General features: G+C 48.4%; 1 protein-coding gene and 1 pseudogene across 1 annotated transcript in view; both read right to left on the bottom strand.

The window, feature by feature from the left end:
- Ezr (ezrin) overlaps positions 1-13,625 on the bottom strand; it is a 42,656-nt gene extending 29,031 nt beyond the window's left edge. Inside the window, exon 1 of the mRNA XM_085687684.2 lies at positions 13,469-13,625. Within this exon, the coding sequence (XP_085543810.1) occupies positions 13,469-13,480 (12 nt within the window). The 5' untranslated portion in view covers positions 13,481-13,625. The remainder of the gene's footprint in view (positions 1-13,468) is intronic.
- A 6,075-nt stretch (positions 13,626-19,700) lies between these two features.
- Positions 19,701-21,526, bottom strand: part of LOC148123578 (uncharacterized) — a 41,268-nt pseudogene continuing 39,442 nt past the window's right edge.

Genomic DNA, 21,526 nt, shown 5'->3' on the forward strand with positions numbered 1-21,526 from the left:
CCTTAACCACCCTCATGTGGAAAGGGAAGACTCCGGAACTCTGTCAAGGTGGGCAGACTATGGTCCACAGCAGGTGGGGGTTCCTGTGGCTTACTGTGGATAAGGAAGCTCTTTTCCTTCTGCAAACAACCTGCTTTGGAAGCCTTCACACAGCAACGGCTAATTAAAAATTGTAATTATTTATTTACTATTATGGTGTGCCTGGACCCACCAGAGCCACAGGACCACTATAAAAGCTGGTTCTCCCTACCCGCCTTTATCTAGGCTCCAGGGAGTGATCTTACAAGGCAAGCTTGTGCATGGCACCTTTACCTGCTGAGCCCCCCCCCCCATCCCACCCCTTCCCACCTTCCAGCCAATTGTTAAGGTAAGTTTGTTTCCTTCTGTAACACCGTGACTACCTACATCTGCACAGGGGCCAACTGCTGTTTATATATGCATAAGGTCTATAAAGCTGCTGCAAGAGCAGCTCCCAGGGCAGTGTTTTAGATTGTTACTATTTCTACAAAGTAATTATATGTAATGTTCCTTTTAATTCCATGAAGCTACCCCTTCTTTTAGAGAGGGCCAAAGCCAGAATTACTATGCTGAACCAGAGCTGACCAAAATGTCACCAGTGTGGCAGAGAGCAGTACCACAGCGTGGGGTTCCCAGGACAGGGCTGTTTATTGAAGGAATTCATACTTGTTACAATGCTCACATGCCTGTCAATCAAGCACTGGCAATGTGGTTCGTTGCCAAACCTCCTACCTACAGCTAGAGCTGAAACTGGACGTTCAAAGGCAGGCTGGTGTCCATCTAAGCTCTGGCTCTTGCTGACAGGTGTCCTGCACATTCGTGCTGATGTGTGGAGGAGGTGGGAGCAGCAGGACTGACCGCAGCAAGGATGAAATAGCCCCAGGAGAATCTGCAATCCACTGCTAGTGACGAGCACACACTGCGTGTCATTTACACCAAGCTCTCTAAGTCAGATGTGGTCATCATGTCAAGCTGCCTCCCTACGAGTGTAAAGCAGCTTGATCACTTAGGAAGACTGCCATATGCAAAAAAAAACAGTTCAACCTGGGTCAATTACTCCAAAAACTGCTGGCTAGGCCAGGGGTAAGGTCTGTATGCATCACGGTCTCCAGCAGAGCAAGGCGGAAGATGCATGTCCTCAGAATAATAAAATTTCCATATGATGACACAGACCTAGGATATGTATCTTTTATTGCCTAAGTAATAACAATAATAAAGTCCAATGTCAGAGCTGACACAAGTCCACTTGCCACTCAAGCAGAGGTCAAAGTGCGGGTCTACAGTTCGGCCATTTCTCTAACTTTCCCAGGAACCATGAATGCTGGTCACACCACTCACAGAAATGTAGTCATTGAGACCTAGCGGCAGGGGATCAGTAATTCCAAAGAAGACTCTGTTCTTAAGGACAGGTGTGGCTCCCCAACAGTAAGGTCGACTGGCAGGGGAATTCAAGTGGGGCTGTCATTCTGGAAGGACATTGTTCTGGTGGTAGCACGAATGAGACTAATCCACCACCAGGCCAACGCCTCTTTATTAGCTCCATCCTGGCTAGCGTCTGCCCTAGCACTAATCACTAACGAAAAACGTGTCCACAGAGGTGAGAGCCAAGGGAGCCAGCTTGACTGCATGGAGGAGTAAGCAGTCCTCCCTCCCAGTTCACTGCTCTTCTTCAGTGTTTAGAAAATGTGCTGGAGCCGGGCGGGGGTGGCGCACGCCTTTAATCCCAGCACTTGGGAGGCAGAGGCAGGTGGATCTCTAGGAGTTTGACGCCAGTCTGGTCTACAGAAAGAGTTCCAGGACAGGCTCCAAAGCTACAGAGAAACCCTGTCTCAAAAAAACAAAAAAGAAAAAGAAAAAAAATGTGAGTGTAAATTCTAAATCAAGTAAGAGTCTAGAGTCATCGTTTCAACTTTAAATTATAAGCAGGTCTAGTAAAACGGAAGTTGCCAAATTTAAGGTTTTTTTTTTTTTCTTCCAAGATTCAATTCTGCTTACGGTCACACACACAAATGTCTACAAACCCCTTCTGTCTGCGCCCTGGGATACCCGAATACCTATGGTCCGTTTCAATATGACTGGGACAGCTTTCCCCCGACACACACACACACACACACACACACACACACACACACACACTCAGTGTGAAGCACAATAAGCCATGCTTTCCACATTCCTGGTGTGTGCAGCCAGCCTGATGTGGCCCCCAGGATCGTAGCAGGTGCAGACCTCGCTTTACAGATGCCAAGTGCACGTGGAGAGACCCCGAGGGTAACTTTTTAATTATGAAAGCTAACACAGCACCTTCCTCACTTCCCTTTCTAAACTGTTCTCACTACACCGCCACCACCAGACTACACCAACACTAAATCCTTAAAATACAGGCATAGATGCTGGGCCCGGAAACTGCCTGGGAACTGTCCCAGGCAGGCTTCCATCCTGAAGTGTAGATGTACATATTCTCACTCAACAGCGACAAGCTCACTATTCTGTAAGTGACTCTGAATGGCTACTGCTTCCTGCTAGGACTTTCTAACCCTCCACTCGGGGTGCGTGTGTGTGCACACACACGTGTGTGCGTCTTTGTCATCTTTCAGCCCACTGCCATGCTCGGGCACAAGTGTTTGCATGTATCTCTGTGTCTGCCTCGTTGTTTAAGATGGCAGTCTCCTTAAGTACTAGACGAACCTCAAAGTCCCAATCCAGCTGCCTCAGCTTCCCGGACAGCAGGCGGGCATCTCTTGCCTGGACAGATAGTTAAATCTTTTTAGTAACTGAGGAAACTGAGACCCAGGAGCTGTCTTAGGCAACTTTCTCAACTTCCAATACTCAAAAATACTTCTATTTGAGCCGGGCGGTGGTGGTGCATGCCTTTAATCCCAGCATTCTGGAGGCAGAGACAGGTGGATTTCTGTGAGTTCGAGACCAGCCTGGTCTATGAGAGCTAGTTCCAGGACAGGCTCCAAGGCTACAGAAAAACCCAGTCTCGAAAAAACAAAACAAAACACAACAAAAAACCCAAACAAACAAACAAACAAATTTAAAAAACCCACTTCTATTTGTATAGTCTTATGCTTTATGTCTGAGCGAGTATCTAGGTCAGTGGTTTTAAGCCTCTGAATTGAAAAGTCTGTATTACTAAATTCCAGAGTGAAAATGGCAACGAGCTCAGATGGGCTAAGGCTTTCCCATAACTTCGAGAACATGTAATGAAATCTCAAGTTCTTCTCAATAGCTCCTTTCTGTCTCAGAAAGTAAGCCACTTCCTGCCCCCAGACCCACTTCCTGTCAGACCAAGGCTGCTTAACAAACACAAAGAGCGGACAAACCAGTCCTGTTTGTACTCATTACGATCAGGAGGAAAAAAAAAATCTGACCTTAGAACCAGAAGGGAACTTTCTGAGCCTCATAATAAAAAAACGGGTTAGCTCCCTCTGCTTGAAAACATGGCTGGGAACAGGCTGTGCAGAGCCCTCCCCACTGGCCTGCAGGCAACAGAGAGAGACACCCCCCACCCTCCAGCTTGCTCTAGAGCAGGAGGACCTGTGGGCAGAGAAACCCAAAGGACACTTTCTGGACTGCTAAGTCTATGCCAGTGCTGCCTGGTGCCTGGCACCTGTAACTTCTCACACGCTCTGTACGTGCCTGTCCATGAGTGGGTACCCATCTCTTCCAGCCTGGGGTTTCCACGGGAATCAAACAAGAATTTCCAGAGACCACCTCATATAGAGGAGGGGAGAGAGACAATGAAAGGACTTTACCTGCTGCTGAGGAGAAACACGAAAAACCCACACATCCCTCACTCCACCAAGGCAGACAAAATAAGCTCTCACTCAAAGGCACTTTCTCTTAGCTATTGAACCAGTGGTGTCTGGATCCCATGGCATTTCACTAGCTACATGACACATGCATCAGCTCGGATGCAGCTCACTAAACACAACACAACAACACACGAAAGGCCTGTCAACTAAACGCACCTGGAATGCACTATTTTCTTTGTAAATTTAGAAGTCTGTGAAGTCCAGTGGAGGAGGAGCGGCAGGGAAACAATGAAATTGTCAGAACGCCCCAATTTCTTTGCTAACCTGTTGCTCTAGTGACAGGACAATAAAGCCAATCACAGTGAAATCCAGTGTGATTTCTGAGACGAATCTGCCCTCGCTAAGACCACATGAGCAGTAATATTTTGCAGTTTATGGAACATTTTTTTCTATACGAGGCTTAGACAAGGGTTATTTGAATTTATGCCTATGCAGTCTTTTACTTTGCCTCCATCAATTACAGCCAGACTCCCAAAAGCTTCTTACTTTTTTTTTAAAGAAAGAAACCCACTGTAAATTGGTATGCTTGTAAAATCTGCTTAAATAAGCAGACTTTAAAAAAAAACTCCTATTTTTAAAACTTCTCTCGTTTTGAAGTTATATTAAGTTAAACCAAACTCTCCAATTTGCATGTTGTCACAGCTGAATGCCACAAAGGGTTGTGAACACAGGTACTCGACTGGGGGTAAGAACACCAGGCTGTACACTCGGCAGCCTTGTTACCACTGACAAGACACTGTGCTGGGCACAACACCTCCTTCCCACCCCAAGTCTTGAAACTAGACTAAAAGCAGAATAGCTGGGAACCCACAGTTCATGGGTTTCCATGCCAACTGCAATTCTGATGAGAGATCGCCTTAACAAATATGTGTATTGAGGGGAAGATGAAAGCCTGGGTATAATGACGTCAGTTATTCCTTTGATCAGCACACACAGGTAATCTACAGAACTGTGATGCCACTTGGGGTTTCATAGAGAATCTTCAGACTATGTGCAGAGACAGGTTCCCCACACCAGGGGCTTCGCTGTTTGTATTTCCAACTGGAAGAAGATGCCAACAGCTGGTGAGGAACAAAGTGAAGAATTCTCCCCTTATCTGCACCTGTAACAAGGATTAGTTAGTGTGCTACCGTGTACCTCTGTGTGCATGCATGCATGCATGTGTGCTTTGTGCATGATCTCAGAGGACTCCTCTCCGTCTACCATGGGAACCTAGGGATGAACTCGACTCAGATCCTCAGGCTTGGCGGCAAGCTCCTTGACCTGCTGGGCCATCTTGCCTCCTTTCCCATCACAAACTTTAAAGATGCAAACTCTCCTACCGACAATGGAAACAGTCACAAAAAAGAGAAAGAAGGAAAGCTACAAGGAGACTCCACATGCTCTTCCTTCGCATTGACACCACTGACTCCCTGGAATGCTTCATCTGGGAGGGAGGAATGGGGAGAGGGAAGGAGGGAGGATGGATATTGTGTGTTTTAGGGACCTCAAACCCCATCCACCCATCCACCTCAGCATGCAGCCCCATGGGTTCTCTTATGGTCCAGCTAATACATTTTGCCACCCTGCTTCTCACTACCTCTGCACCGTCCTCTTCAGCCAGCTTCTTAGGAAGATGTCCCAGCCCTACCTCCCTGGCTAAGGCTACTGAGGGATGCTCGCCCAAACAGCCATGCACTGTGTGTGCACCTTAGCGAGAGCACTGACGGCCACGGGTCCACAGGGACAGATCCTACTCTGAGTTGTGCTGACCACATCATCCTCACATCCGTTTTCTCTTCAGGAACACAGACCAAGGCTGAAGAAGAAATCTACAGATGCTACCGTGGAGACATAGGCAAACATTTCTCAACCGATGTCTCTGACCCACAGCATCTGAGAAACAAGGGATGTATCTCGGGGGGACCCAGAAGATGCTGATGTACACCCACCACCAAATCTGTTTGAAAACAAAGTCTTAGAGGAATGTCATTCAAGACAGTGCTCTGTAGAGGCTCACTGACAAGTGACTTTCAAGAACAAACAAAGTCATCACATCTTGCCCACTCTGGCCATTTTACTCAAAAAGCAAATAAATGAGTAAAAAGTAATTCTATCCCTTAACAAAGCCCGAACATAGGCAGTAGCTGTCTATCTGCTTTTCCACATCTTATTAAGAATCTCTTCCCACCCATGACCCCCATCACGTACCAATCCTTCTTGAGAGCAGGTAGGTCTTACCCTAGGGAGGGGTGGAGGGAACCACTGCTCCCCTGTGGCCTCTTGGCAGACAGGCTATCTCGGGCCTATACTAATGCTCCTTGGCCTTTGGCCACTAAAGGAGGGTGGGGCATATTCAGGAAAGGCTAGAGTGCAGGGCAGGTGGAAACTGGTCAGCCATGATGTAGTGACTATGGAGGGGATGAAGGCAACAGTGATCCAATCTCTTAGAAGTCAGTGTATTCCCAGAACTTGAGACCCCAAGACAAACACTGTATGTTGGAGGGATGTGAGCAGTATTGACCACGAGAGCAAAAGAGCAAAAGCAAACTGTGTTTGCTGCCTAGGTCAGTGCCTAAACTGGAGGGAAAAGAATGACCAGCATGGGGCAGGAACTCTCTCGATTATATGAGAACTCTGTAGTTGAAGTAGAACCCACCAGGCTCAGGCACAGGCTGAGTATGTGAAACACAGACACACACACACACACACACACACACACACACACACACACACATCTCCTTGGCCCATCGAAGCAGACAGGTAGGTTGTTTAAAGCATAGAGAGAGTGGCGGCACCCGGGAGAGGCAAGCTTGCACCGACTCTACTGTTCCCTATGTATCAGCCAATAATGCAAGAATGAAAAGGTCTTTTTGGAAGCAGCTAATGTTTTTTAAGCCATCTGACCTCTCCCTGTACTGCCAGGAAAGGTGTAAATAAACAGGTACCAAACATGAGGATAGGCAGAGCTAAGGTCTAGGAAATATAATGAAGAGGGCAAGGGGTAGGTGTCATTTCGGCTGGGTTTAATTTTTAAATTTTCAACGATAAAAAAGCAACACATTTACAGACACTCTCTTTCCAACTCAAATATCAGGTACAAATTGCTCTTAGCATGTGCCAGAAATCTGTCGTCAGACAATGGCTTAGAAGGTGACACAAGACACTGCCACTTTCCCTAGGAAACAAAGGGCAGCCACTAACACCAGCCTTGTTAAAACAGTACTTCAGCCCCAATGCTGCCTGCACGCCACGACAGTTTTCCCCACGGAAGTCTGTGCTCAGGACCTGTGAGGGTCGCACTTAGAAGCTACTGACAAAACAACAACAACAACAACAACAACAACAACAACAACAACAACAAAACCCCAAAACCGGGTCCTTTGTTTTCTGAGAAGAGTTTTGTAAAAACTAGAACCAAAGGAGTGGTTCTCCTTCCAAATATTGGCCTAGTCATAAAATATACACAAGGTCTAACAAAAGCTGGACAATAGTTACCTTTATCCTGGAACAAGGGATTGGTCCTTTTTTCTGTAAAGGCCCAGAGGGTAAATACCTCAGGCTTTGAGGGCTTTATCTGACGCCCACACTTGCTGATGTTTAAAAGCAAGGCCTCAAAAACCCTAAACATATTCTTAGCTGGGACACTGAAGAAAAAAAAAACATTGGCTTGTGTGTGTGATGGTTCACCTGTCCGTTCCTTAAGTGAAAACAGAGATCGCCACCATCCGCTGTGCCAAGCATCCCCCAAGCAATGCTGAGTTACCTTCACTCAGGCAAAAGGAAAGAAAAGGAACAGAAGTTGGTTGTGGATGAGGACCTCGGGTTCACAAAAGCTAGGCAAAAATCTGCTATGCCTGTGCTGACCCGCATGGTTCTACTTGAGGGACACCCGTCTCCCCCTTACTTCCATCCGAGAAAGTAGAGTTGAAGTTAAATTTGTTTTGTTTTTGGCTTTAAAGTTTGTTCTCTCAAATATATTACACTAAAAGGGTAATGTGTTCATGAAGTTCTCCTTCCCTTTCCAACAGTATTACCATCTATCTATAGCATGTAAAAGGGCCTTACTGAATTAAAAAAAAAAAAAAATAGTGGAACCAGCCTGAGGCCAGAAATGTTCTCAGCTCTCAACTCAGATCCCTTATCTGGCCCCTAGCACCTGGCCAATGTGGGGGTGGGGGTGGACGATGGACAAAGCCCTGACTCCCCTTGCTCCTGGTCACTCTCGACCTCACTCCGTGTGACCTCTGCCCACACTCACCTGCTCCACAGAACCCCTCCCAGGCAAAACCACTGCTACTGTTTTTGACGCCCGGCACCAGGCCCACAGAGGCACCTGACAACTCAACACACGCACGAGACAGAATTCCCAGGGGATTCTGAAAACAGGAGATGTGAGAGACGGGGGGTTCGTTTTTACTAACGTTTCCTGTGGCTCTTTCCCTGTGAATTCACGGATAAGCCTGACCAAGAACTCTACTTTTCGCTGACAGTCTATTCTGAGAAGTACACACGAGAGCCACAAAGCTTACAGCACGTAAGATTAGCCGCTTGCACTTCACAAACACAGGCCTTGCCTCAGTTTACCCTAGGGAGCATCTTCTGCACTTAAAATCTTTTTTACTCCAGATGACAAACTGAGGTCTGCAGATGTTCACTGGCCTGTCTGAGAGCAGTGTACTTTCTAAGTCACGCTGTTAACAGAACGCTTTGCTGGGTCCTTTAACTTTATCTTATATGTACGTGTGTTTTGCCTGCCTATCATACAGTACCTGCGGGGTCCAGGAGACAGTGTCCCATTTCCTGGAAGTGGAGTTACAGAGGTTGTGAGCTGCCATACTGGGTACTGGAAACAAGTCCAGGTCCTCTACAAGAGCAGCAAGTGCTCTTAATCACTGGTTGGTTATTTAATAAACTCTTGGGCTGGGGATATAGCTCAGTAGGTAGGGTGCTTGTCTGGTGTGCACAGAGTCCTGGGTTTGATCCCAGCCAGCATTAACTTGGTGTGGTACCACAAACCTGAAACCCCAGTATTTAGGAGTTGGAGGCAGGAGGAACAGACATTCCAAGGTTATCCTCAGCTACAAAGCAAGTTCTAGGCAGCCTGGGCTACAAGAGAACGCTCCACCAGCATCGAAAATGTCATCTTTATTCCAAAGTCAACAGCTGTGGAGGGCAGGCATGTAAGGAAAGATGACCAAACCTCTGGGCTCTTCCGCAAGCATTTCATACCTCAACAGTGATAGTGCGAATTAAAAACTAATTAAGAATCACTGGGAAGTGCACATGTAGCTAATGTTGAAAAGACAGATGACTCAGTGTGCTTTCCTGATGTCCAAAGCCGGATTGTGCATCTAGCCGCTTCCCACCAGACCAGGAAGCAGCCACCAAGGAGACCCAGCATACTGAGCCAGAGGGGTCGCCAAAGGGTCAGAGCCACAGAGTTTCAGTCTCAAAAAGAATTACAGCTCACTAGGTGGTGCTGTTCTCTTCTCCCTAGCTAGAAACAGACTCGTTAGTCCACTTTCTGCTAAGAAATCACAAGGTTACTGTTGAGGGCAGCAACTGACAGAGGCCAGTGTGGAAGGAATAAGGGGAGAAAGGGGCAGATTCACAGGGGCTAAGCCCGCAGCCCCGCAAAACTAAGAGCCACTGCTAAATTAAGCTCTGCTCTTGGACCCCCATGCAGAGAGAAACCAAGTCACTGCTGCCACCTCGATCAGAGCTAGCTAGCATTGTTCTTCTGGAATTAGGGCCCCTTTCCCACCTCAGTCACAAGCCAGAATCCAAAACAGCAATATAAGATTGAGGTCAGACTTTAAGAAAATAAAACTTTTTTTTCAACTTTATTAACACGTGCAAAAGCAGGTTCTCCACCATCCCCCATCACTGGCTCTTTCCCAGCGCCCATTCATCTCTGCAAGACAGAACCCAGAAGGCCACCTGAGCCAGGCCTTGTAGTCCTGTGTAGTCCCTGGTCCAGGCTGCCACACCATGGGCTCTTTCCAGAAGGTCAAGATCTGAGTTAAGATTAAAATGCCAGAGTATGGCTAACAAGGCACAGACACCAGGCTCCAACTGGAACCCCAATTCCTCCCACTTCCTCCCACTGCTGGGCCGGGGTGCTTGCTCCCACTTAGCACTCCTTCGCTCCTCAGTGCTCAGCACCCCTGCCCACAACAGCGGGGTCACAGCTCAGCGTTGACTGTGATTACTGTCTGCCCAATGACTGGGGTTACATCTGCCATCCAGTGCCCTAACACCTCTCACAGGAACTTAGCAAAGGTCTGCTCGACTCCTGGATGAGCTATAAATATTCATCGTGCCTTATTGTGTAATGACGGCAGATCAGTAACCCTAGCCAGCACTTCTCACTGCCCCACGCCAAAACCTTAGCTGCCTAATTCACCATCTGTCCTGAGTGAGAGGGTCGGGGGTGGGGGCAGCATGCCCGCTTCCTTCTCAATGAAGAGGTGTGTGCACACATGCACGTGTGGACTTAAAACCTATCGGTCTACTCATTACAAGTCTGTTCCTGTTAAAATAGCAAATGAAAAGCAATATTACTAAAGAGGTACGGTGATCTCAGAAATTATCTTGGCTGTGGTAGAGCCACACGCCTAGCACACATGAAGCCCTGGGTTCAGTCCTCAGCAGTGCAAGACAGAAGGTTTTAGTTCACAGTAGATAGTCAAACACGTTCAAGTTTTAACCGAGGGTAAACCTACTACATTAGAAAGCTCCACACCACCACTCTGGACATGAGGCATCCTGGTGCGGCAAAGAGGCAGTGCCCCTTGAAGCTCTGAGATATCCGAGATGGTGGCTTGAAAGGCAACACCCTTCTCTCTGAGACTCGCCTGCCGCTTCCCACCAGACCAGGAGAGCAGGTTGGGGAGGGAGAGAGAGGAGTTCCCAGGCCACCTTGCCTGAAAAGATTGGGCAGCAACTGCTTCCTGAACCAGCCCCTCACGCCAACTTGACCCGGTTGGTCTCCAAGGAGACCACACAGCGTCCAATCCTGACACCAGATGAGCAGAGCACCAGACTGCCTTCCTTGGGAGTCCATCAGTCCTATAAGAGGGAGCTCCAAAGCAACCATGGGAAATTCAAGAGCAGACAACAGGCCACAGCTGTCCTTTCTCAGGTACCAGACCCCTCCACAAAGCCTTCCAAGCGGGCTGAGGTGAAGTTTAGGCTTCTCCGGGGGATCACAGGTTTCCCCCACACCTCACCCCACCCAAAGGCTGTCTTAACTATTGCACTTTACTGGGGAATCTTTCCCTCTCTGAAAGCATGGTGTGGGGAGCTAAGTTGTGTCGTGACTGGAGAACCAGACTGTGAGTCTCCAAGGGGAAAGAACCGTGTTGACCTCTGTGCCGGGCACCCTGCTTGCTGTCACATAAACACCCGACCTTTGAATAAGTAGGGTCCAAATATCATGTCCTTTGTACTGTTTTATGAACAAAGTTATCTGGCTCAGTCTGGAGAAGAAATCAGCCACCACATGGAAGGCCCAAACCAGCCATTCAGATGTGTCTATAGCTGACCGTGACTGTCCCCCTCACTCAAACCACCCCAGAAAACGCTCGTTTTAGGCTTCAATAGAATCAATAACCTTTTGTTTAAAGGACATACCTACAGAGTTTGCTGGTGGCTGCTTTATTTAACACTGACCCAGGCATGAAATAAACAACCCCCTCACAACAACAATAAAAAAACTAAACTAACAAACCCAGTTTCCCCTCAACAGTCTTAGATGGCCACTAGGCTATTCCCAGGGCTCAATCTCGCAGTCCTTTGCTCACATCCTCCCTCTCGCTGCAAGGGGGCAGGATGGGATTTCCTTCAGCAGGCGTGCACCTTGCACCTCAAAGGAGCCCTCTCAGCAGTCTGGAAATTGTTAACTCTGGCTATTGTGGAGCCGAGGCTTCAAAAAAGTTACTCTGTTACTGAAGCTGATAGTGCACACAGCTTACTCGTCAGCTGGATGACTCTCTACCTCTTCAGACCAAAGTTCTTACCATAGAAGACCTTTAAACCAGGACAACACTGAAACATACCAGCCATTAAGAAAGAGAGAGAGAGAGAGAGAGAGAGAACCTTAAAAGTGAGGCAGTTTTGACACAGGGCAGTGTCTGGAATTATGAACACTTTATACTAATGGAAACAAGTAACAAGATTCCATCCACAGAAGGTCCCTAGAACACTCAACTCACAGAGGTAGACTAGTAAGGTCTGGGGAAAAGGGGGGTTGTGCTGGAGTGTCAAATAGTGGCGCTGGAAAAATGGACGATGGTGATGGCTGATTAACAATATATTTGATGCCGCTCACCTACGCATTTAAAACTGGTTATAAGGATAAATTATATGCTATGTATATCTTATAATTAAGAAAATAAAAAGAAGAAAAAGAGAAACTGCAGTGTGTAGAGAGAGAAGAAAAAGGAGTGGCTGGAAACAGGCTCTGGCTTTTTTTTTTTTTCCTGGGCACTATCTCTGTATGTTTTAATGAAATCAAGAAAACCACACCCGGAACTAATGTACTGACCAACCCCCCTCCCCACCAGCATCTGCTGCAGCACCAGAGTAAGACATCCTGGGCCAATTTTATACCACAGGCATTGTAGGGTACGGATGAGTCACTTCTGAGTTTGAAATGCACTTTGTGTAGAGATTAAAAATACTCTTTCATAAATAACTCAGACCAAAAACTATATTAATGTCTGGATCAATTATCAATTTAAGAATAATAAGATTTCTAGATTTCTAATAAGATTTCTAGAACCTCCTTTCAGAGAGCATGAAATGAAAAGTAGCGAAAACAGACAAGCTCTAGAGACTAGGAATAAATTCCTCATATCTTTGTCGTTTTGTTCATCTTATTTTCTCCATCTCAACTTTAAAAAAAAAAAAACAAACCAAAACTCTCCCTCTATCCAGTCACCAGCCCCCCAAGCAGGTGGAATACATTACACTGAGAACCAACTCTAGTTGTTTCTCCCTCACCCCCAACCCCGTCCCGCCAGCAATCTCAACACAATCAGATTCAAGACGAGAGAGGCAAGCATACAGCACGTTAATTAGCCCAAGTTCACAACCAGCGCCCAGTGAACCTTCTTATCAAGCCTCTGGGACTGCCTCATCTGCCCGTGGCTAACCCTGTCCGAGATAGGGATCCTGCTGCAACCAGCAAAAACCCTGCTTAGCCCGGCCGCGCCTCCCCAGAAAGGGCTGAGACCAGGCTACCCCAGACACAGAGCCTCTCTCCTCCCAAATGCCCTTCAAATCGCCCAGGAAGGTGTGGGTTGCAAGTGGTTTCGGTCGCTCGAAGGAACTGGGCGGGCAGGTGTAGGTCGTAAGAAACCACCCCAGTCTCCGTGCGATTTGCACTAGTTAAGAAACTTCGAAGTTACATTAGCAGACACTTTTTAAAGCAGTCGGAAGACCCGAGGGTGGGGTGGGGGAGGTCGGAGGAGAAGCCAGTGACCGAAAAGCACCAGCAAAGGTGACTAAAGAGTACCACAAAGGCGTCCCCAGGTACCAAGAGGGCGGTCGGCGCCCTTCACCAGGAAAAAAGAACTGCTGAGTACCCTGCGCGAGGTGACTCCCCGGGGGGAGCCCAGCCTGGCACACGCCACCCGATAACTTACTGGCTTGGGCATCTTGGCTGGCTGGTGGCTGCGTGGGTCCTCGGAAAGTCGGCTCTGCGGCGGCAGCTGAGACACGTCGGGACCTGCAGGCGGAGGGAAGCCCTGAGCGCGCCCCGCAGTCCCGAGCTTAAGAACGGGCCGGGCGGTGCCGGCTGAGTCACCGCCCAGCCCCGGCCGGGCGCGGGGCGGGGCGGGGCGCGGGGACGCGCGGGTCGCGGGGCCGAGCTCCGTAGAGTTTCACTTCGTCTAGCAACCGTTGCCCCAGAGCTGAAACCGCGACCGCGGGACATTTTTTGAGAAACGCTTTTTTCTTTTTTTTTTCCCCCCCCTACAAACTGGGAGCGGCCTGGAGGGGGTGTGTCCACGCAGCCCGCCGGCTTCGCCTTGGCCCCGGGACGGAGGCGCGCACTGAGGCTCCAGCTCCACTCTACCCACCCCACCCCGTGCACAGGTGGTCCCTCCCCTCCTCCACCCGGCCCGGGAGCGTACGCGGCGGAACACCGAACGGGCGGGGACCCCGCGAAGTGCGCCCGCCAAGATGGCTGCTGCCCGGCGGGGTCCGGACGGAACGGGACCCGGGACCTCCCGCTGCGCGCCGTCGCTCACGGCCCCGCGGAGTCTGGGGCCGCTGGCGGAGCGCGGAGGGAGGAGGGAGCTGGTGGTGCGCCACGCCGTCCCGAGCGGAGTCGAGGAAATGCACCTCCACGTGGTGGGGCGGCGGCCACCGGGCCGTTCGTGGGTGGGGCGGCCGGGTCGCACAGTGGTCATGGCCCCCGGTCCCCGTGCACGTGGCCTGCGCAGCCTCCGAGACAGACCCGCGCGTGGAATACCCCATTCCCGCATGCTTTAGAGAACTCATGTGCCGTCTTACTCGACTTGACTCTGCGGGGAGTCGCCTCTGAAGACTTAAACTAATTCTACAAGTTGTTTTTTTTTTTTCTTTCTAGTAGTCCTCAAAGGGACTCACACACACACCCGGCCCGTAACACTCCTGGGCACGTGTTCCCTGGTGATCTGTGACATTTGTTGGGTTGTGATCAAAGTATTGGTTCTCAAAGTCTAGTTCTGAGACAATTAAAGCCCCATCGGGGGTTGAGAAGGTGGTTGGTGTTGGATGAAGGTTGAGACCAGAGCTGCTCCCGGGTAGCTTTCCGGTGCTAGCCTAGGGTGTGGATGGGGGACTGGATGGGTTGATTTTTTGGTTTTCTTATCGGCAAAACTGCCCGGTTTTATGACACTTCTTCCGTGAGGTTGTCACAAGGAGTAGATGGATTGGATGTGAAACACACTCAGCTCCGTTCCAGGACAGAGTATACAGTGACTGGGAGAAGGTCCTTTAGTACTTAGTATCCTAATTTGTAGAATAGGGACCGTAGGAGCGGCGCCAAGACAGCTGTTGACGTAAATGAGCTTAGTTTAGTGCTGGATTCCTGGTGCTACACAGTCTGTTGCGGGGTCACATGGCTCGGAACTGCATGTTTAGGCATGTCAGGGGCCTGGCAAAGACTGAGGCCGTGGCTTGGATGGCCTCTCATCAACACAGTCTACTCCCTTGAAAGATGGAATTCTTTTTTATTAAAATGAAAATCATATAACGAATAATAAACTATGGAGAATGTTCAGATCACGTACAGCAAGAACATCTCAGATTGGACATACTCCTGACCCAGCCTCCTTGACTGCCTTCTTCCCCCATGCCTTGACAGAGCCTGCATCTAATCCAGTTCTGATCTCACTCAGTTTACAGTCTGAAGTAGCAGTGGCCTGAGGCCTTCAGAAGCCTTTCTGAACCTTACCCTCCAGAGGAATTTTGAAAAACAGCCAGTACGGTGTAGTAAAAATAAAACGATGACAGGGTTTAGAAACAAACAATGAAAACTGTGTTCTGTCTTCAGCAGTTCCCAGCTGGTCACTGGGCAAGCCATGCAACCCAGCGTCCAGGCCACCTCCTCATCCCTACGGTAGAGGTGCACATCTGTTGACATCTTGCAGAATCCTTACAGCTGCTGAGTCAGTCACGTGGGGAGAGCACACATGCATAGTCGACATATGTATATGCTTTCTCAGATATGTTAGCATTACAAAACCATATTTTGTATATACTTTTCTCATGCATCTCCCATTACTAGAAACCCTAAAACTTACAGTTAAAAGTTACTGTAAAGGGGAAAACTTCCTTCCAAGGAAGTTTTTTCCCCCCCACATATATTACATCTAATGATTGTTTTAGAAGGATGTGTCAGAGGTCATCTCTTTCTATCCAACTTAAATTTCCTGAGCCCAGCACTTTTAGGGGTCTGAACTACAAGGCGGTCTATGGAAAGGTGGCCTGGAAAGTCGCGTCTTCACCGCACGCCTGGTGACTGTGCTACACACGTCATTTTGAGAACTTCTGATGTAGGATATATTAACAATGGGACCCTGATGTGAATTACTTACCTTGCACGGCTCTTTACCCTTTGGGGTCTGTAACTGTATCTGAAAGTAGTGTTTGGATAGCAGGATAATCAGTGCCTCTGAGGGCCAAGAGAAAGCCATGTAGCCAGGGTTCATGGGTACTGTCCCACCAGCTATTCATCTGACCATTGACTCTGACTGAAGCCATATTTTAGGTTTCCTGACTTTCAGGCTTGGGGGCCTGATCACATGTTGTCTGCAGGAGCCAGGAGAAAGTCTCTGGACACCTTGCTCAGAGTTCCTCGGGGAAGGAAGGTTAAAGCTAACCGGACAGGGCCTCCCTTGGCCATTTGTAGTTTGAGAAGTCACTTGTGCTGACATACACTCTAGTCTTTGTATCAAACCACCTGAGAGCCTGTCTCCAGACGGTGCCGGGTTAATCTCAACCAATTAAGGCAAGTCTGCAGAAAGTATGCCAATCTCTAGCTTTGAAAGGGCAGTCAATAAACGATAGGAAAACAAATACAGGTCGAGTGCCCTTGGCCAAACCAGGATCTCGGTACTCCTTCAGCACTTAACCTTGGGTGAAAATTAAAGACGGGGGAGATGATTCGTGGAGGGGAGTTCCAGCATTGGCAATACTCTGCCGAGGTGGCGTCCCCCATGTCTTTTATTGCATCCTTTCTAGGACCAGAAAATTCCTTTTAAACGTAACCCCAGGGCAAGGTTTTCATTAGTTAAAATGTTCTGTGGAGAAACGCAATCTTATAAAGTCCCGGGAAGTGCTCGTGTAAATTCCTGATAGCACTGAAGTTCCCTTTCCGGCTTCTGGAAGGGCAACAGGTCCCTTCTAAGCCAGTGGGTGAGAGGGTGGCTCAGCAACCGGAGGGTGCCACTGAGCTGTGTCCAAGTGTGTGTTAACATCTAGAAAACATGGTAAGGCGTTCTGCAGGACAGTAAGCCAGGGTGTGTTCGGGGTCAGTTTTGACAGCACTCTTGCCAAGAAGAACGCTGCCCATAGATGCTTTGTTTTAACTGTTTTTCTCATTTAACAATTTGCATAAATATCATTAAAAGTTTTATGGAAAAGAGTACCAAGTAGCATGTTTTCTGATATTATAATATTTTCTTGCCTTTTAATCATTTTCCCCTTGTCTTGAAAAGAGGTATTCTAGCTTCTTAGCCTATGGTATAACTAGGAGAAGGAGGAGTCCCCAGTCAGATCTGTTCAGATACGCTCATTTTATGAGAAAGCAAGCTGGGGACACGAATAGTCCTCCTTCTTCTAGCAAACTCCCCTGTCCAGACTGCCATTTACTTCTGGGTTTCCGTGTTCTCCGCTCTGCCTTCACTGTTTCTCTCCATCCTTCCCCAGCCTTTCCTGGCTCACTGTGGCCTAGACCAGGCCCTCACCGGACACGCTGCCCTCCTAGGTCATTCCATCAGGCCCTAGGGCTTTAGTCACAGTTCCACCTCTGACCTTGGTTTCCCCAAAGGGGTCCCATTCCTCAAGCCTTCCCCTACCCCTTCTCAGCAAACAGCCTTATTGTGTTTTCTGTCCCCCAGGTCTTCACCCAAAGGCCTGACTAAGGGGAGCACGTCCCAGCCAGCTTTCCCGAAGCAGCGCTCCCTTCCAGTCCAGGGTTGCTCTGCAGTTACCCCTGTTTCCTCTCACCCCGACCAAAGTCAACACTCCTGTCTGTCTGGTTTGCGGACCAGGCCCTCAACACCAGAGCAGTGCCTGCGGCCCTGTGGATGTTCGAGCAATGTGTCATAGCAAATGAACAGACACTACTAGTTACTGCCAAAGCTGGGGACTCAGGTTAGGTTACCTTCCTTACACCATCCTGCCTGTCTGCTAAGGGTGATGACTAACTATGACACAGTTTACCTAGAAGACTTTCCTTAACCACCTTGACTTTCCAAACTGTTAACAATAATTTACGTGTGTGATTAGAGGTTTTCTAGGTTCCCCTTGTGGTCCTCGCATTATAATTTTCATGGCGCTCATCGCTTGCTTATTTTTGGTACCTTTGTGTGTGACTGTATATGTGATCTTGTGTGCACTAGTGTGAGCCCAGGAGTGGCCGTGCCATGGTAGACACGTGAAGATCAGAGGACAGCCTCTGCTCTTGGTCCTCACCTTCTACCTTGCTTAAGGTGTGGCCTCTTGCCCACCACTGCCTGTGAGCTTCTGTGGACTCTCTTCTCTCTGTTTCTCATCTTCCTGTGAAGCGCTGAGATCATAGACTACTCTGTCTACTTTCACCTGGGCTCTGGGGGTCCAGACTCCCATGTTTGTGCTCCCATGCCAAGTGCTTTCCCTAGTAAGCCGTTCCCCATCCTCACTTTGTGTTTTGTTTGTTCTGTTGTTGTCTTGAGGCCTCACATAGCTCAGGCTGACCTCGAACTTGCTGTGCGGCTCAGACTGACTTTTGGGGTTTTGATTCTCCTGCCCCCACCTCTTTTCTGCCATCATACCTGGCTTTATGGAGCGCTAGGGACTAAACCCAGGGCTTCTTGCATACTAGGCAAGCAGTCTGCCAACTTAACTACAGCCCCAGCCCCACCCCTGGGTTCCAATAAGCTTGATAGTCTGTTTCCCTGGGGCAGGTAGTGACAGCTGGTCACAAGGATGACACTAAACAGAGACCGATTTAGAGCACAGCACCTGGGCTCGCAGGCACCACCAGTGCATTCCTCAGGAGCTCCCAGGACAGGCCATACAGCATGGCAGTGGATTGACAATCAGAGCAGCGATGTCTCAGGACAAGGGCATATACCCTCTCTCTGCTATCAGAAAATGCGTTATTTCACCCTTTAATTTTTTTTATAATTTTGTTGTTGTGTGAGTGGGTGTTTTGCCTGCATCTATCTGTACACTGTGTGCAAGCAGTGCTCTTGGAGGTCAGAGGGACATTGGTTCCCCTGGCACTGGAACTACAGAAAGTGCTGGGGATTGAACCCAGGTCCTCAGAAAAGCATCCAGTGCTTTTAACCTCTGAGCCATCGCTCCAGACCCTAATTTGCTATTTAATATTTTAAAATTCTAGAACGGAATTCAATCTACAGATATGTGCCCACTATTTATAGATTTAATGATTATTAATATTTCATCCTGTTATCTTCAGATTTTAAAAAGTATTCTAGATAAAGCCTCCTTAGCCCTCACCAGGAAAATCAGGATTCTAAAGACATCATATCTTCACTGTGCACACATCCATGTGGAAAGAAGTTTGTTTACATGAAACATGCTATTTGCCAGGTTTTTTTAAAAAGTTTTTAATTAAGTCCATAAACATTAAGATTTTAAAGTCACGAGTCTCTTCTCTCTACCTGTCCCCACCCCCAAGGTAAGGCCATCCGTTGTCAGTCCTGGTTTCTCGATATCTGGAGCCTCGCAAAAGACAGAGCTCAGTGAAGATCTATGAAGTGAAGGAAACACAGAACACTGTGTATTCCTTGTGGTGCCGGTGATGGCTCATCAGACATGTTGCTAGCTATCTGGATCCTGAGACTTGACATGCAGCCTTAGAGATTTTCTAGTTTTCATTATTATTATGATTATTATCATTTCTTTTCCAGACAGGGTTTCTCTGTGTATCTTTGGCTGTCCTGGAACTCACTCTGTAGACCAGGCTAGCCTTGAACTTACAGATCCACCTGACTCTGCGTCCACCACCACCAGGTTTAAAATTTTTGTAATTTAAAATAAAATAAAATCTTTTTGACATATCAGCAAATAAAATTCTGTGGCATGTATTACATGTGGTGTGATTTGGTTAGATCCTAAGGACTGCCTCCAGAATGAATTCATCTTTGTGATATCTTTATTTGGTTTTTTTCTCAGAATAGGAAAATTTATTACTGTGCTTCCACTGTCAAAATTTAGGATCTTGGTCTTTCCTTCTTGCCTTTGTACAGGGCCAAAAGGGACACATTGGCTACTTTAACAACCTTAAAGCGGACTCCAGGAATATCACCTACAGCATGACCCTTTCGACCAAATCCAGCAACCAGAACTTCACCGTTTTCTTCAATGAAGTTCAAGCAACCATCATTGGGCACGAAAGCTGTGATCTTCTTGCTGTTCTTGATGAGCTGCACCCTGACACACTTCCTGATAGCAGAATTTGGCTGCTTGGCTCCAACTCCTACTTTTCCCAGCACGATTCCCTTGGCATGAGACGCACCTCCAAAAGGATTGGCCTTCAGGGCTGTACCCCAGTGGATTTTCTTGCATTGCTTATCTTGCCACTTCTGGTCCCGTCAGTGCCTGCGGAGCTTCCTGGCAGTACAGAGACCATGACGCTTGCCTCTCTTGCTGACGCCACGGGCCTGAGAGAAAGCTCTTTGTTTTGTTTGTTTTTCAAGACAGGGTTTCTCTGTGTGTCTTTGGCTGTCCTGAAACTCACTCTGTAGACCAGACTGGGCTTGAACTCACAGAGATCCGCCTGCCTCTGGCCATGTGCTGCCACCACCACCTGGCTTACCTTCATTAACATTTTAAGCAATGCTTTAGCCTAGGCTGAAACACACTGCACACAGCTGCATATTTCTTTGACAAACATTTTTGAGCTATGTGGAACTCTTCTTAAGCCGTGGGTTGGCTACAAGGAGAAGTCCCAGAAGTCTACTGTCATTGCAATTTGGCCTTTGGCTGCTTGGAGTTTACCAGATTTCCCCTGCGTTTCTAAGAAACTGGCCTTGTCACTTGGCCGATTTGTATTTCCAGGGCAATCCTCAGGCTGGGAACCTCAGGTGACCCTGGGAATTTTATTCAGGAACGCGTGGACAGTGGGTAGTGGAGCCCAAAGACTCCGGGAACTGGGTCTGGCCCTTGCCCCAGCCGTAACTGAGTATTGGCAGGCACTTCAGAGTCTGGCCTAGTGACAGACAAGGACGCGGGCAGACTGAAGACCCTGGGGACTTGAGAGCAGAATAACTGGGAGGGCTATTGTCAAGCTAGAATGTGGGCCCTGTCTTGCCAATGTCCCAAGTCCCCAAAAAGCCTGAAACTGTGATTTTTATACGAAATCTCTCAGTTGTGAAATTTTGGCAATGTGTTGAACCTCTTGGGGTTTTCCTTCAAAATGCTCTCCTAGCCAGATGAAGCACGTGAGCAGGCCAGGTGTGTGTGTATCCTTTGCCCTGATTGAGCATCTGTTGTGTGGATTGGGTCCAACATTTGTCTCTCAGGGCATGCTCGGCACTCCCAGGCAGCACCACTAGCAGAGGCTGTTCCTCTTGGGGGTCAGGGAGGCGGGGATAGGACTGGCTGGCCACTGGCCTGTGTGCAAAGACCCTCTGTTCGCGGCATAGCCAAAGACTGCTGGGGATTCTAGGCCTTGGATCTAGGAATATCCGAGGATGGAAGTTCCCCTCATTTGTGGTATATACTAGCCTCAACTGTTGGCCATAGGTCTTTCTCTCTGGCAGCTTCTGTCTGGGCTGTGTGCTCGAGCCCCTTATTTGCTCCACCACTATGTAAGGAGGAGTATCTTGCCAGCAGATCAACCTGTGTCCTCAGACTGGCAGTGATGGATACTGTTCCCGTGACTGCTATGTGTCCCATCTGCCTGTCTCACTGCAGAGTATGAAACCTACTCAGAGACCAGCGGAATGACTGCCCAACACACTCAGGCAGCTGGCTTCTTCTCA

The sequence above is a fragment of the Myodes glareolus genome, chromosome 1 (assembly GCF_982192425.1).
Source record: "Myodes glareolus chromosome 1, mMyoGla1.1, whole genome shotgun sequence".
Lineage (NCBI taxonomy): Eukaryota > Metazoa > Chordata > Mammalia > Rodentia > Cricetidae > Myodes > Myodes glareolus.